Here is an 18,038-nt window from a genome sequence, read left to right on the forward strand (position 1 = left end):
ACTTCAGCCATGTCTCCACTTTCAAGCTTTTACTGGTTAACTGGAGATGAGTTTCTCAGATTTGTGTGCCTACATTGGCTTTGAACCACCACCCTCCATATGTCAGCGTCCTGAGTAGCTAAGGTTATTGGCATGAACCACTAGCATCCAACTTTATTTAAGTTTCTCTTATTATGAGTCAGAAAGCTCATAGTAAAAATCACAGCACTTGACATAGAAATATTAGGAGTATTATTAACTGTGGTTACAAATGCATTTATATCTAAAAGCGTTTTCAGTATTTACATTTGACAGTTTCCAAAAATCCATATAGGCACAGTTGTAGAAGGATATTTCCCCAGAATCTCATTTCTTCTCAAGATTCAAATGGTCTATAAAGGACCTGTATGCTGCAATGAACTGAAGATCTCTTCAGATCTCTTTTGTTTTCATCCTTAGAAGAAAAAAAATCTAAAGAACCAAGAACTTACATTCTATGACTCTGTAATTCATCTAATTGTATTCCAATAGGACTGAATAATTTATTATTGCAGTAAAAGAAGGAAAATACATCGTTGCTTTGCTTAACTAATTCAAAATTCCAAAGAATAGCACTATTTACAGAGAACTTATATATGGCTTCATCTCTGGAAGTAAATATTAATTTGTAAAACTTTAAGAAACAGAGGGTTGCCCTACGCTCGTGGCTCATGCCTGTAATCCTAGCTACTTAGCAGGCTGAGATCTGAGGATCATGGTTCAAAGCCAGCCCGGGCAGGAAAGTCCGTGAAACTCTTATCTCCAATAAACCACCAGAAAACCGGAAGTGGCGCTGTCGCTCAAGTGTTAGAGGCTAGCATTGAGCTGAAGAGCTGAGGGACAAGGCTCAGGTCCAGAGTTCAAGCCCCATGACCGACAAAAAAAAAGAGAGAGAGAGAGAAAGAAACAGAGGGTGAATTTATACTGTCTTTGGTATTTATAGTATTGTGGCAGAACTCTGATGATGGCCGGGGATAACAATTTTGAATTATTAATATTTTCTTACACTTGGAAGAGCATAATAAGATGAACCAAATGAGTTCTTTGGGAAATTTTCATGCAGGAAAGTTAATGTATTTATATAGCTAAAAATGTTTCTGGAACAGATGTGGGGCTTGAACTCAGGGTTTGGGCGCTATCCTTGAGCATTTTCACTCATGGCTAGTGCTCTACCCCTGAGCCACAGCTCCACTTCTTATTTAATGTATTTAGATTGCTAAATTAATTAAAATTTAAATGCAAAAAGACAGAAAATGGCCTTTCTATTTAAGGTAAATATCTTCAAGTATATTGACAAAACCTGGTATTTGAAGAAACATGTTTAGCTATACAGAATTTTAAACTTCAGCCTACCATCTCTACATGCTTTTACTGTTACCCAATACCTAACAACTTATGTTTTAGTTATGCAAAATCTAGCTCAAATTGCTCAAACACAAAATCAAAGAAATGAAATAGGCAGGAATTTTGGCTAAACAAAGTATGAGCAAATTAAGGAGAATCCAAATGTAATTAGAGCGTGCCCTTCATTGCCTAGAAATTAGAGACTTAGCTTTTTTTTAAATTTCATACACTTTATTATGTCCCTTTGCCCTAACCTTTCAGCAGAAATGATAACTGTCCCTAGGTTTAAATGTAAGAAAGGTTGCAGTATCAGTGACTATTGGTGTCTCTTCTGATGAAAAGTACTACAGTGTCATTGCTAATGTGTCATAGATCAGGAAAATATTTCAAGTAGATCACAATCAGCATTTTATTTTATTGTTGGATTTTATGTAGCTTTGCAGATGGAAGAATATGTAACTCAAAATTTTATTTGATTTTGTAGAAAGGTACAACACAGATGACATCAGGTTAAGTCTGATAAACCTAATATAAGTAAAAAAACAAAAAAACAAAAAACTGCACCCTTTCACAGCTAGCTTCATAGCTTGCAGGGTTATCTGGGCGTGCACCTCACTACTGCCACCTACCAGTAGGAGAAAGTACACTGCTACATATCACTAGATTGGGAAAAGGAGGCATTTCAGAATTTAAAGTTTGTTTTTGACTGAATGTACATCAATTTCTATGAGAAATCAGAAAAGTAATAAGTTGGACTATTGTGAGCCAAAGACCACCTGAATGTAATTTTGGTAATTTACTGCTACCAAGAAAGACAAATAAGCAATAAAATGTTGATGTAATGTAAATAAAGCTTGAGATTTATAGATGTGAGTAGTTTGATTTAGATCTTGGAATTTAGAGTTAGAATAATGTAATGGTTTATTTGATTTTCTGTTTCAGATGAATTGTTTAAAGTTCACAAACTTAAGCCAAATCTGAAGTGGCGACAGGCTTTTGACAGCTACTTAAAAACCGTGCCTCCATACTACTCATTAGTATGTATTTATGTGTATATATGTACTGTGCCAATGATTATTCTTGTTATAAAAATGAATCAAAAGCTTTTCTCTTGCAACAGGATAGTTATATTTTTATTTTACAGATATTTGTGCTGTCACTGTCTTCTCAAGCCATGTATAAGAGTTTATAGATATTACGACAACACAAAAGCCGTTTTCTCAATTTTCTTTTTTTTAACTGCCATGGTTATTCTTATAAAACTCATCATGTTTTGCTTATTAAAATTAATCTTATGAAATTGTAAGTTGAGAATTTGAAAATAAATAGGTCTCAATTTGTGTGTTACACCCACCTCCCTTTTTAACTCTAGACATTGTCAATAGATTTTCCTCAGTAAACAAAATTCTAATGATATTGCAGTTCTTAAGTACCTGTTAAATCTGTTCTAAATACATCATGAAATAGAAGCATTGGAACTGGGGGAAATCCAAAAAGACTAAAATGTTACTTGGACTCATTTTACTTGTAATAGTTTGAGAAAAGTATTTATGATACTTGTGAATTGATAATAAAGCCTGAGTCAAGATTATCAGTCCTTTCAGAGATTGAGGTTGTAATTAAATGCCAAGTTTCACAAAGCAAAAGGCAGAATCTTCCATGGGCTCAATATTATTACTAGAGGAGAAATTGGGGTGTGTTCATATTTTATCATGGCAGGAATGGGATACACTACAAAACACAATTTGAAATAATTTTGTCAATTGGGGATTAAGACTGAAAGCAATTTACTTGTTTGAATTTGCTGTTACATGCTTTTCTTTTCCACTGTCTTCTGATTTTTTTTTTTTACGTTCTGCTACTTCTCTACTATTTTCATTGCCACTTTTTAATGTTCCATGTTTGGTTTTATGTGCAGCACCTTGACTTCTAAGAAATGAATCATGTCCCTTTGCCCCTTATAACTGAACTTTGAGTATTTTAAGATTTATTCTATTCTTACTGTTGTGTATTTTGTTTCCTTATAGCCATTAAAGAAAGCACTAAGGATGATGGGAGCTCCAAATCTGATATCAGATAATTTAGATTGTGGACTTAGTTACAGTGTTATCTCTTACCTTAAAAAACTCAGCCAACAGGTAGTATTGGTAAAAACAAACAAACAAAACTCCTTTGCCCTCAGAAGTGCATTTCCTTATTCTTTAGTGTAATTGTAATTTTTCAAATTAAATGTGTATATATCTCTACACTTTATGAATTAGTAATAATGTGATTCTCTATGACTTCTAGCTTCACCATTAAACTGCAGTTGAGGGTCTGTCAGTATCATTTGATACTGTGCCATCTCTCCTTCTGCCTGCAGTTTGCCCTGCCCACAACTGGCTGATATTTGTGGCCTAAGAGGGGCAGAGGCTTAATAGAATTCTCTCATGGGTCACATTTTTGTCTGTCCTCAACCTAGTTTCTCTTCAAATCCCTTTTGTAGGTCAGCAAACTGACCTACTAGCCTGGTATGATTAAAGGGCTTGTGTGAAATTTATTTTCAAGTACCAGTGAAAGACCTACATTCATATGCTAGCCCTTGGGTAAATAGATATTTGCTTTTCCCTGGGGGGTGGGAGGTGTTGCGACCAGTGTTTCCTCAACTTGGAGGGTAATAAGCCCCAAAGGGACCTGGAGAGTGAGGTTCAGCCTCCTCTCTTCTTGCCCTCATCTGTACCTTTATACCGCACCTCATTCACCATTATTCACCTTGTCCCTTGCCTGCCCCTCTCTACTAGTACCTCATCCTCCACTCACCCATCCGTATCATACTTTTCACCTCTACCGAGCCCATTCTTGTAGGATGCAAATGTTTGGGAAACTACTACCATACAATTGTATTGTGTGACAAATTAATGCACCAACTTTATTCTTTTATGCACAAATGTATTCATAGATAGGGAACAACAGTCGCATAAAATCAGTGACCATGGTATTTCAAGTTGGCTATGCTTAGAAATTTGGCCTTTAGGAAACCAAGAGTAGTAAAAGTGTTAGGTATTGCTAAAGGACCTAAAGGGCTCCACAGTTGGGGCACTGATATACATTGCTGGGTGAAATCTTAAATAAGGTCTGGAGCTTACTAGCTCTCATTCACCTGGTATGCGTATATATGGGAAAAAAGTAAAGCCAAACCCAGATTTCAGATGGACCAAGTATCTCACTAATCCCTATTTTTCTCTACTTGTAGGGTTTTATTTTTGTAAAAGCTTTGATTTGATTATTTATTTGTCTATTGATTTATTATTTTTCTTTCATGTTTACCTTAGGCCTTTAAGGCTGTGTCAGCAGGGTCTGGCCACAGGAAGAAAAATGAGGAGAGTTGTAACAAAATGCAAGTTCTGAGATCTTCAGGGGCACATAACTTGTATGCTTTTTAATAAATGAGCTTTCAAGGTTGTTTAAAGAAACAAACCCTTTGTTTGCTCTTGTGTTGTATCTCATGGCTTAAGAATTGTTTAGAGCATACACACACACACATACACACACACACACACACACACACACACACACATAAGTCTATATATAATTCCAATAATTAGAGGAAATAAATATGTCTAACCAAACCATAAGAAATCAAAAATTATTTGGGGCTAAATGGATACTGGTGGAATTCCACCCAAGAATCATTGCAAACATAATTTCTCTAATGATTAATTTATTAACTAATTTGATAGCCATGTCAGTAGTAATTCCTTGAACTATTTCAGATGTTTCTAAGATACAAAATTTGCCAACTACCCTGCTACAAAGTTAATTAATGTTATAAGAATGTCTATTAAGAGGATTTTTTGAAATTAGTGAGAAACTTACAAAATATTTACATGGTAGTAGTCATAAAATTAAGCTTTATTTTTATGACTTTATATAGTCCAATAGTCAAAATCAACAGTTTAATATTTCAGATGGAATGTCAGTCTGAATTTTAACACTACTTTGCATGTATACATACAAAATAACCTGTATGTCTGGGTCCAAAATGAATATGTTGATTTAAGGTAGATTTTACAGTAACAAAATGTGCTTTTAAATATCTATGAATGAAATTCTTATCTACATTTTCCATTCTCTTCATGTATCAATCACAGTTTTAACACTGGACAAGAGAAATTTGTGTAAAATTTACTTGTCTTTTCAGCCCCTTTTGTGTTTGCTGTGGTAGTACAGAGAATTCTAGGAAAATGCATAATATGTATTTCTATGATTAACAAGTGAAAATTGTTCTAAAAGTATTATTTTTCTTAAATAATAAAATGACAACAATTGACAAGATACTCTCATAACATACTGTATACTTTCATTTTAGACCAAACTAGAGTCAGAACGAATTCTAGCATCAATGGGGAAGAAACCTCCCCAGGAAATTGGTATCAAAGTGAAAAATCAATCTGGAGTTGGTGTTCCTTTGGCTCAAAGTAAAAATTTTAGAAAACTATTGAAAGAAATCACAGGGGACACTGTACTGAAACTGACAGAATTGAATCCCAAAGAATTGGCCGGTTTCCAAGTAGGGCTCTTAAACAAGGTAAATTATATCATAAAGGGGCTGTATTTGTTTGAACTTATCTGATGCATTTGTATTACTTACATTCTTCAGTTTTGAAATAATGATAAGCTTATTTTGGAGTTAAAGGTATTAAAGGAGCCATTTTGGAACTGTCCTGCCAGCATGACAACATACAATTAAATGTACAAGATATGGTTGGGGATGACGTTCATGAACGACAAAGGGGAGGGGGAGCTGCGTGGTGAGGGAGGACCTCCAGGCTGCTGTGTTCCCCTAGCGCATGTGAGAGGAGGAGGGCCAGGGCTGCAGAGGCTCAGCCATTGGTGCAGCTTGGAGCAAGTTGAGCCCAGGCCCATGGGCACCTCTCGCACCAACCTTCCTCCTGGAGGAGATAGATCCACGTAGGCTGGGGCCTACCACCTGCTCTTCTCAGTCCAGGCACAGGCAGCCTGGGAGGACGGGTCCCAGGTTAGGGTACAGGACAGCCCTGTGGCACTGATCAGACTCTCAGCCAGCTGCCCTCGGTGAAGGGTCACCATCGCTCTCCTGTAGATCCATCTCAGCAGCCCACCTCCATGGCTGCCAGAAGACTAAATCTAGGTGACAAGCAGTGCAAGACCACCACACGTATAAATCTCGGGATTCCGAGTTGCAAATATCCTTCTAGAAAAACAGTGCTCCCAGTGCCTTTAACAACTTGTGGATGTGTGTTAGAATTCAGAGCAATGAATAGAAATTTCACTTTGGGAAAATTCTGCTGTTGATAGTTGTATTAAGTATTGCTCTTTTGATCAAAATACATTATATACATTTATGAAAATAGAAACTCCAAAGTAAAGAAAGGAAAGAAAAACATCACTCACTTCAATAAGATTTTAATAAGTTTTGAGAGTAATTGAAATGGTTTATTTCATTCCAAATAGGATTTGAAACCTCAGACATACAGAAATGCATATGATATTCCACGTAGAAGTCTCTTAGACCAGTTAACCAGAATGAGATCCAATCTGCTGAAAACACACAAATCTATTGTTGGACAAGATCAAGGTAAATGAGCAATGGAGTACTTTTCACCAGGAAAATGGCAAGCATGGCTTACAAGAAAATGCTCGTTGCATAATGAGTTTGTTATATTATAATATTCTAATGTTCAGAATGCCTGTTTTCATTGGATCCCCATGTCTTCTTGGTCACACTTATTTTTCTCAAGTTTTAAGGCAATTGTGCATGAATCAGCAAATACAACACACACCAGAGAGTTGTACTTTAGTGAATTTTTAAAATATATTTTTATGGATTTATGTGTGTGTGTGTGTGTGTGTGTGTGTGTGTGCTGGACCTAGGGATTGAACTCAGGGCCTGGACACTGTCATTGAGCCATTTTGGCTGTAGACTAGCACTCAACCACTTGAGCCACAGCTCTACTTCCAGCTTTTTGGTGGTTAATTGGAGATAAGTCTCATGGACTTTCCTGAACCAGTTGATTTTGAACCAAGATTCTCAGTTTTCAGTCTCCTGAATAGCTAGGATTACAGGAAGGAGCTGCTGGTGCCTGGTTTTTCTATTGTTATTGTTGTTTAACAAACAATACTTTAATGAATTTCTTGATTGTATATACTCTATCTATCTATCTATCTATCTATCTATCTATCTATCTATCCATCTATCTTTATATTTTAAGAGTATTTCTGAGAAATAAAACTTTTTTCTGTGTTGGTCCTGTGGCTTGAAGTCAGGGCCTGGATGCTTTTCCTGAGGATTTTTTTTTTATTCGCTCAAGGTTAGCATTCCACCACTTGAGTCACAGCTCCATTTCTTGCCTTTTTTGGTAGTTAATTGGAGGTAAGAATTTCACAGATTTTCTTGCTCTGACTGTCTTCAAACCAAGATCCTCAAATCTCACCCTCCTGAGTTATGTACTTGAAAACTTTTTTTGTGTCTATCAGTACTGACGTTTGAAGTTTTCTTTCTTGAGCCATGCCTTTCTTGAGCCACTTCTGACTTTTTTGCTGCCTAGGCTGGCTTCAGATTGCAATTCTCAGATCTCAGCTTCCTCAGTGGCTAGGATTATAGGCATGAGCCACTGGAACCTGGATGAGAACTTTTTAGGACACCAATTACCTAACAAAAGCTACATCAGTTTATACTCTGTACCCATTAAACTGTTTTTGGTGCCAGTGATGGGAAAGTTGGCCCAAAGCAAGGACAAAAAAATAAGTTGACCTTGTGCCAAAAGGTCCAGAAGGCAGGTGATTTGGCTTTCAGCATACATCTGTGTTTCATGCAGTCTGGAAATTCTTCTAGGAAACCCAGAAATATCAGAAGACAATTTCACTGTTCTCTTAAAGGGACTCACTATTTCCTGATTTTCTAGCCACTCCAAGTGGCTAGAATTTGGAGGGTCATCTGATTAGCAGATCTGGAGGTTGGATATAGAAGAAAGGATATAGTATGTATTGGTGCTTCATTGCAGAGTTCAACCCCAGGTCTGTCTGTTGTATTGGAGTTATGGTCTCTGTGCAACCCAGAAAGGCCTTTTACACTTGATCTTCCTGTGTCAGACACCAGGTTCCTAGGGTTACAGGAGTGCCACCACAGCCTCTATTTTAGTTCTTTTTAAAATTGGCTTATATTAGTTACACTGAGGGTAGAGAGATGATGGGGAGTGAGGAGATGACTTCATTGTTATATCTCTATACATCTTTATACTGTAGGCCCATGGATTTCATCTCCTTGTACTTCAGTTCTAATAAGCCTCTAACAGCCCCAGGGGATACTGTTTCTATATCCACTTTATACCCACTGAAACTATGAGTGAGCATTTTATTAGTTTGCCCACATTCATTCAATTGGAAAATGACAAAAACTAGGTCAGATTTCTGAACCTACACAACCAAACACTATACTACCCAGCCTACTTGGGGAAGATTAATAGAGAATATTTCATTTATATGGAAGTTAGATAAGCCAAATAATATCCAGGAGAATTATAACTATAATTTCTCTTTGTTAATTTTTAATGGGATCACCTAGTCACTAAAATTAGACAATTTTAGCCTTGCTGGTTCTCTTGATGCATAGATTGTCTTTTAAAGGAACAAATCCTACATTCTTAATCAAATTCTCAGAGTTGAAAACCCACTAACAAAGGTTTCCTCTCTGCATGACAAGCAAACACTATGGAACCTAGGCTCTTATTGATACTCAATTCCAAATACTGGATTTGAAATTTTAGACTATTTGTAGCCATGATACACATTGCTAAGCCAGATGATGACCATGTTCTCTCAAAAGGACTAAATACTTAAACTGAACAACATCAATTTCTTTGCTGGTGATTTTTACAGATTCCCTTCATAGTGTTCCAATTGCACAAATGGGTAACTATCAAGAATATCTAAAGATGTTGGCTTCTCCACTACGAGAGATTGATTCAGATCAACCAAAAAGACAACATACGTTTGGCAATCCATTTAAACAAGATAAGAAGGTAGGATACTTATGTCTATTTCTTCCTAAATGATGATGTTCTTGCTATAAATTCTCTTTTGTGAGGATGAATACAAATAATAAGCAAATATAACACTAAGTCTCTTTGTGGATGGGAAATGAGAGCTTCCTGATACAAGACTGTGTTAGTTGAATAAAATAATAACTTCTATTTATTGAGTGCCTAATAGGAACTGGTGTTTGGTGAGTTTTTTGTTGTTGTTGTTGTTGTTTCTTCTTTTGTTTTAGGTTTGGTTTTCTTGTGGTGCTGGGATTTGAATTTAGGGCCTCATGCTTGTAAGGCAAGTGATCTATACCCTGAGCCACACCCTAGCCCTCTAATATATTAGTTAGAGTCTTGCACTGTTTTGCTGATCCTGGGGCTTGAACTTTGAGCCCAGGCACTGTCCCTTAGCCTCTTGGTGCTCAAGACTAGCTCTCTACCACTTGAGCCACAGCACCACTTCTGGATTTTTCTGAGTTTATAGGAGATAAAAGTCTTATAGACTTTCCTGCTTGGGCTGCCTTTGTACCACAATCGTCAGATGTCAGCCTCCTCAGTAACTAGGATTGCAGGAATGAGCCACCGGCACCGATCTGACTGTTGTATTTTTAATCCAGATGAAAGACTTCACCTTTTGGTTGAGATTAGGTCTCGTTGGTTATTTTTCCTGGACTAGTTTTGAACTGTAATTCTCCCAATCTCTGCTTCCTTAGTACCTTGGATTATAGGTATGAAACACTGTATCTGACGGAGGTTGTATTTTCAGTGATTATATTTTTTGTTTACAATAGTTTCTGCAAGGCTTAAAGTGGTCAAATGTTGAAACACTGACATAACTGATAGAGCCAAGACCTGAACCCACATTTTCCTGGTTCTACAATCTATATGCATTCCCACCACTGTACACTAATTCCTTTAATATGTAGATCACCAGTTATTTCCTGTTTCCATTAGTCAGGTCGGTAGTGCTGTTAAGATAGTGATGAGTGTGCCTCTTAAAATGCGAAGTACAAGTTAATCTCACTTTTTTTCAATTATCCAACCAGAGATCTAAATATGGTGTGTGTGTTTGTATGTGTGTGTGTGTTTTATTCTGACCACCATTTCAGCATGAAAAGTCATAAGCCATGCAATATCTTCTTCATAACAAAAGAGCTCAAAAGTATACCAACTCACTCTAGTCCTCAAATAATTTGAGTTTTTTGTCTTTCTGAGCTTTATTTCTTCATATGTAACAATAAATAATTATACCTGACAGAGCTTTGTGGATTATCAAGCTAGTGCTGTTACATTGCTTAGAATATTACTGAGAATGTAGTAAATGCTCAATGAAAATATTTTTACCTTTTCTCTATGGCTAATGTTGAAGAAATCCTTAGAAAAGTCATTTACCATAATTTTGATCAAACATTCTTTGATTATCCTAAGATGAGAGCAGCTTTTAGCCAACTTTGTATACTTTTGGTTCCCATCTTTTATATACCCCCCAAAATAAAAATCATTCTCACTGCCTCATTCATATCAGTATTTGAGGTGTAAGGGAATTACATTTTCCATTTGCCTGCCATTCATCATCTGCATTTAGTGTTCTGCACAGCAATAATGATGTTTCTTAATAATGAACTTAAAGCATAAAAGCACCACAAGGCGAACATCTTTCCTTTACTAAGGGCTAATGCAAACTAGCTTAAACTTCTCCAAAAATGTGACTGTAGGTTTATCCCATTTGGGCTGATTAGAACTTCTCATTCCTTGGACTTTCTGATTAATCATTATTAGTACAATTGGCTTTTGACAGGTCAAACTTCCTCCTTGCTAACTTCCTTCTTCTTCCTTCAGACTGGATTAAAATTAAGTTGCATTTTCTGATCGTTGAGCATTGGCTAATGATTAGAACATATGTTAATGATATAATGTATGGTTATTGGTTCATGTGAAGAGTATCATTTTTTGATAATTGAATTTGTGTTAACTGGAATATGTTAATTGATTTTTTTTAGGGAATGATGGTTGATGAAGCAGATGAGTTTGTAGCAGGGCCACAAAACAAAGTGAAACGGCCTGGAGAATTCAGCAATCCTGTGTCACCCAAGAGAAGGAGGAATATGTCCCTGCTGTGGAGACCACATGCACCACCTATTGTAACTAACCATGATGATGGAAAGGGGCCACTCTCAGCCTCGTGTTTCTCATCTTATACAAACTTCAAAAAACCCACTGTTATATATCCAGGTATAGAGTAGTAGTTGAAATATCCTTATGGTTCCTAGAGGACTAAGATACCAGTTTTATTCTTCTTTGTATTTTTTTTTTGTCTTCAGTTTTTGTTCATTAAGTAGAACATTATGAAACTGTGTAGGTGGTTAATACAACAGGCTCCATCAGGAACAGACCGTGCTTCAAGAATCTCAGTTTAAGCTAGTCACCAATGGCTCATGCCTATAATCCTAGCTACTCAGGAGGATGAGATCTGGGGATCATGGTTTGAAGCCAGCCCCGCAGGAAAGTATGTGAGACATTTATCTCCAGTAAACTATCCACAAAAGGCTGGAAGTGGTGCTGTGGCTCAAGTGGCAGAGCACTAGCCTTGAGCACAAAGAGGCTCAGGGAAAGCACCCATGCCCTGAATTCAAGCCCCAGGATTGGCAAAAATATTTGAAAGAGCCAGGCACTGGTGGCTCACGCCTGTAATCCAAGCTACTCAAGAGGCTGAGATCTAAGGATTGTGGTTCAAAGCTAGCTTTGGCTGGAAAGTCCGTGAGACTCATCTCCAATTAACCACCAGAAAACCAGAAGTGGCTCAAGTAGTAGAATACTTGCCTTCAGCTGAAATGCTCAGGGACAGTACCAGGCCCCACAACCAACCAAAACAAAAAGTGAAAAAAATCTCAGTTTATATGAAGGGGAAAAAGTCTTATCATTACATAGTAAGCACACTGTAATCACATAGTAATTAGTAATAGTACCTGATGTAATAACACAATAAGTGATAGAGAAATGAAGTCTTATGAGTGTGTTGGTTGCAATCATTTGGAATTGGAGAGTTAAGAAGATAATAGGATTCTTTTACTCTTTTTCTTTTGTCAGCTATGGGGCTTGAACTCTGGGCCTGGGTGCTGTCCCTCAGCTCTTCAGCTCAAGGTCAACACTTTACCACTTGAGCCACAGCACCACTTCTGGTTTTCTGGTGGTTTATTGGAGATAAGAGTCTCCTGGACTTTCCTGCCCAGGCTGGCTTTGAACTGCAATCCTTAGATCTCAGCCTTCTAAGTAGCTAGGATTATAGACATGAGCCATTGGCACCCAGGGATAAAGCAGGATTCTGAGGTGATAAAACTAGGTGGGCTAATTATAAGGCTGGATCAATTCTTATTCACTGTGCCTCCTATTCATGCTCTAACACAGTCTAGGCTGATGTCTGTCTTCTTATTCCCACCCAAACCATTCTTAATATCATCAATGTGTGCTGCACATGGATATTCCTTCTCCACAGCACTTGGCACACTTGTTTGTTCCTTCCTCTGTAGAAACCTCTGGTCCTTATATGTGTAGTTCCTTTTTCCCTTTAATATGACTCCTTCGTGTTTTCTCCCTTTTCTTTTTGTTTGTTTGTTTTGTTTTGTTTTGTTTTGTCAGTTGTGGGCCTGAACTCTGGGCCTGGGCACTGTCCCTCAGCTCTTCAGCTCAAGGCTAGAGCTCTACCACTTGAGCCATAGCGCCACTCCTGGCTTTTTCTGTGTATGTGGTGCTGAGGCATTGATCCCAGGGCCTCATGCATGCAAGGCAAGAACTCTACCACTGAGCCACCTTCCCAGCCCATGTTTTCTCCCTTTTCTTTCTCACATTTAGATATTGTAGGTGTCCAAAGTTCAATATCAGGACATCCATTCCTCCCTGCACCATCTCCCTAAGTCATCCCATGTAGGTTTTTAATTTGATTGGTTTCAACAACTCCCACCTCTAGACTGAATAGCATTTCCACTTAAGTATCTAATTCACTTATAAAACTCAGTAGGTTTCATGTGCTCCAACAAAATTTCCATCCTTACACCTCCCCCAAAACAACTCTGCACACATCTTTCTGCAGGCCATTAATAACATCATCCAGTGATGTACGGGGAAAGCTATGGCAGTGGGTGGGTAGGTAATATAGAACTCCAGATACAATGTTTGCAGATTCCCATAGTGTAAATAATGCTAATATTACCGACACCAAGGTATCTGAGATACCTGAATCATAGTGAGAATTGGGCAAATCCACTCTTCAGAGCAAGTAGTGCACTAGTTCTTGCATTCCCACACTAGTAGTCTAGTACTTTCTGCATACCCATACTAGAAGTATACTAGTTCCTGCACAGTTGACCAATCCCAAGAGTAGGTATGATTTTTCTTTTATTCTTTTCTTCCTTACATCCATTTAAACTTAACATTTAGTATAATCCCTGTATTTCACTAGTTCTCTCCATCCTTTCACACCGTGCTGCCATGATCTCTCATGTACAAACCATGAGAGCTTCTTTTCTGATCACTTCTTGCTCCTAACTCAATTTTTGCTCTGTGAACAATGATGAGGTCAGTAGGGAAATGAGATCATGCCATGTCCTTGACCTGCTAAAAACCATCCTTCATGTTCCTAAGCACTCAGAGCACCACCTGCATCCCCATGGTTGTCCACCAGTTAGGTACCTTCTAGTCACACATCATGGTCTTTACAGTAAACCCTGGAAACCTCCTTTGCCTCTGACCTTCATTGTGTAGTTCCTGATTCTTTCCAGTGTGGTTGCTGCCTTGACCCCCACCACATCCTGGCACTCTCCCTTTGCATGCACTCAAGCCAGTTCTGTCGCCTCCTTAGATTCTGATTGAGAGAATTCCTCCTAGAAGGGCTTACCACCACCTGGCAAATTGGACATTCTACTGCTCCTTCTTACATACCTGCCTCTTCACCAATACAAGTCTAGTTGTGAGTGTGCTGCTGCCCATTCTGCACTTCCAGTGTGATCTCCCACACATGACTATGTAAGCTGCAGTAGTGGTTCCTGTCTGTCTTGCTCACTGCCAATTGCCAGCTTCCGGCCTTGTGCCTGGCATAGCAAGCATGAGTAAATAATGTAGAAGTGTCAGACTTGGAGTGAAAAGTGCTCTACTTGGTATCATACATAGTAATATATGGTGATGATGTGGAAATTACAGAGGTTTCCATCCCATTGGGTTCCTGTGTTTTCTCAGAATACTTGGTGGAGACAAGAAGTTGAATGTCACATACAAAAATCTATCTGGCTTCAAGCTCAGTAAAACATGGTAGTTTGTATGCTACTATAAGAAATCATGACATTAAGTGAAACTTGCTAAGCAAAGCAAGGTGACAGTAAACCACGAGTGTACTGTGGGAAAGATGAGCTAATTCACAAACCTAGAAATAATGTACTTGTAGAAGGAACTAAGAATGGCAATCTCATTGTAGATGACCAAAAAGCCACAATAGCATCTACTTTGGAAACTGTGTAAATGTTTCTCAATTGTGCTGTCATCGTGATTTCTTTATGTTTTAATAAGTGACAAGAGGGAAGAAGGTGGTCTTGTGTTATCTTCCTATTTTAGTTTGAGAAGTCTCATCTCTGCCTGGTTCATTTTTCTGTATTATGAAATAAGTAATTTCCTCAAGACTTGAGGAGCGCACCGTATGTACCTGTGGGTTGACATAATGCACCTGCCTCACAGCTGCCTCTTACTTTGCTTTTCAGATGCCAGTATTATTCCTGATGTATGTGAGGAGAAGATGGAAAATGGGCAAAGTCCATTGGATGGCTTGTCAAAGTCTATTCCACTAGAACTTAAGAATGTGGCAAGAGATGGTATTTTATCGAATCATTTGGATTCTCTGTCTGATGATTTGATTGGTCTTGGGAAAAATGAGCTAATTCACAAACCTAGCAATAATGTACTTGTAGAAGGAACCAAGAATGGCAATCTCATTGTAGATGACCGAAAACCCACAATAGCATCTACTTTGGAAACTATGTCAAATTCATTGCAGATCACTCCTGCAATGGCACAAGGAATCAACGCTGATATCAGACATCAATTAATGAAGGAAGTTCGAAAGTTTGGACGAAGTAAGTAGTAAAGACCCGCCTCCCAATAATATAATGAGAAGTCACTCTCATTCTATGATTCAGATAGATTTAAATCTGTCACTTGTATATTTTTAGCAGTATTTTTATTTTTATAGTTGAAAGCAGGTCCTTTGCCTTTAGTTAATGTGATAAAATTATATTTCCCTTCCTTTGTGCTGCAATATTCTTTTGTTGCTATAAGAAATTATTCCAATATTTGTAGTTTGAAAGAACACTAACTTATTATTTAAAAATGTCTTCAGAGTATGAAAGAATTTTCACTTTGCTTGAACAAGTACAAGGACCTCTGGAGATGAAGAGACAGTTTGTTGAATTTGCAATCAAAGAAGCTTCAAGGTGGGTGTTCCCCAAGATTTGTTTTATTTTGTTTCAGCAGTAGGACCCAACACAAGAGAAAGAAGGATAGACTATGCCTTCATTTTCTCAAGCTGTGCTCCTCGCTCATAGTTAAGGCTGTTTCTAGAGGGCTTTAGATTGAAAGAATAGATGAGTTGAATTCAGATAATATCAATCCTAGACTAATGGACCTCACTTACACTCATAGTATTTACTAAAGCATTTCTACCCAGGAGGACAAACTTCTAGTTCCATTTAGATAGTATGCTCTGCTTTCATATCCTGCCCACTTTCTTTTACCTTTTAAGTGCTCTAAGTATCTTTTGGTTAATAAACTTTCTCTTTATTTTCAGATTTAAAAAACGAGTCTTAATTCAGTACCTTGAGAAGGTATTGGAAAAAATAGATTCCTATAACTTTATCAGCAATGTGAATCACATCAGCAGAAGATGATTGTGTGAATGTAAAGACCAGTGAGAAAAATGACAACTGTTCTGAACTGTAGGATGAAAAAGGATGTTTCGGAGCCTTTGAAATACGTTCATCAAGCGAATGGGAATGGCCTTCCAGAAACTGGGAGAAAGCATTAGAGCTTCTTGTTATATATGGTTATCCAGTAGTAAAAGTTGGGCTCTGCCTTAAGAATTGTTAAGCATTAATTTTTGGTTTTGTCATTTCTTTTTCTAATTGGGGAAAGTGATGTTAATTAATTCAGTAGGCTAAATCCATAAAACGTTGCTGCCCCTACTGTAAGTAATAAGGGTTCACATATTCAAACCTCACCATTCTGGGCATTTTCAAAGTGACTAGGGCTACCTGTAAGTGGAGCCTACTTGGTTTTATGTCCTCTAGAGTGAACATATAGAATCAAAGTTGAAATCTCATGTGCTGAACAAAATTTTCAATGATTCCTTATTGTGCCTTTTAAACCATGCAATATTCAGGATAGTTTGAATCAAAAAATAAAAAGCTGCTATTTAGGTAACTTATTTCTCTCTGGGAATGGGCAGGGAGACTCTACCTCCATTTCTCTTCGTTTTGTCTAGAGATATTATAAAGTGCACCTGAGGCTATGTTAACCTCTGACATTTGTTCTTGCCTATGACAACAGGGAATGTTCAGGTGGACTTATGCATTCTGTGCTTTGGAAGCACTTAAAAAATATGTATATTTCCTTTAATGTTTATATGAAAATTTATATAGAGCAGTGTTGTTATGTTTATATTAATTTGTAAAAATGTAAGCATTCAAAGAGATTTTGACTTCACATATATGAAATAAATAATTTTATTGATTTTTTTATAAGTTGATTTATGATAGAGAAATCTCTAGTTGTGTGTCTTGTGATTTGTCATTCCTTTCAGAAAAAAACAAATGATATTAAAATAAGGAGCTAAACAGTACTCATAGGACTGTGTGATGTTAGTGGAAAGGACTGTGGGTGTTAGTCCTTCACAAAAATGCTAAAGTCCCTTTAAGTATATATAGCATAACCAGGTGCCTGTGGCTCACCCTATAATCCTACCTACCTACTCAGGAATCCAAGATCTGAAAGCCATAATCTTTCACCTCTGTCTAAACGATGTACTCAGTACCAGCAGGAAATGACTAGCTAGGATTACAGGCATGGTCTAGTAGTGCTTCACTAAAATTCTACATATAGAAAACATGAGATATAATATCTCTTTTGTGGTAATACTTGGATTTGAACTCATGGTCCTGTGATTGGTAAGCATGTATGCTTTCACTAGATCCACACCTCCAGCCTAGTAATAACATCTTCACGGAGTCATTAAGCATGAGTAATAATCATTAGTATTTATTTAGTGTTCAATAATATTGATTTGAACAAAAAGAAATTTTAAAAGAACTCCAAAACGTAAAGTTAACAAACTTTACAGGCAAGTAACAATATTGGGCTTAACAATGTTTAGTCATCTTCCTTCCTATAGCAACTCAGTAGGGATAGTAAAAGATACATTGACTGGTGCTGGTGGCTCACACCTGTAATTCTAGCTACTCAGGAGGCTGAGATCTGAGGATCCTGGTTCAAAGACAGCCCAGGCAAGAAACTCTGTGAGACTCTTATCTCCAAGAAACCATCAGAAAACAGGAAGTGGCTCTGTGGTTCAGTTGGTAGAGCACTTGCCTTGAGCTGAAG

General features: G+C 37.5%; 1 protein-coding gene across 5 annotated transcripts in view; it reads left to right on the forward strand.

Moving 5' to 3' along the window:
• Positions 1-18,038, forward strand: part of Sage1 (sarcoma antigen 1) — a 64,470-nt gene that overhangs the window by 37,278 nt on the left and 9,154 nt on the right. For 3 of the 5 annotated variants that reach the window (XM_042697514.1, XM_042697513.1, XM_042697510.1), the window contains 9 exons: positions 2,305-2,399; positions 3,390-3,500; positions 5,711-5,929; positions 6,835-6,958; positions 9,259-9,401; positions 11,405-11,636; positions 15,149-15,520; positions 15,784-15,877; positions 16,231-17,187. In XM_042697514.1, the coding sequence (XP_042553448.1) occupies positions 2,305-2,399; positions 3,390-3,500; positions 5,711-5,929; positions 6,835-6,958; positions 9,259-9,401; positions 11,405-11,636; positions 15,149-15,520; positions 15,784-15,877; positions 16,231-16,330 (1,490 nt within the window). In that variant the 3' untranslated portion in view covers positions 16,331-17,187. Of the gene's footprint in view, positions 1-2,304; positions 2,400-3,389; positions 3,501-5,710; positions 5,930-6,834; positions 6,959-9,258; positions 9,402-11,404; positions 11,637-15,148; positions 15,521-15,783; positions 15,878-16,230; positions 17,188-18,038 lie in introns of those variants that run through there. The other 2 variants (XM_042697512.1, XM_042697515.1) reach the window with 2 other exon arrangements.

This window comes from Dipodomys spectabilis, unplaced genomic scaffold (assembly GCF_019054845.1).
Source record: "Dipodomys spectabilis isolate Male_0828 unplaced genomic scaffold, ASM1905484v1 ptg000221l, whole genome shotgun sequence".
Classification (NCBI taxonomy): Eukaryota; Metazoa; Chordata; class Mammalia; order Rodentia; family Heteromyidae; genus Dipodomys; species Dipodomys spectabilis.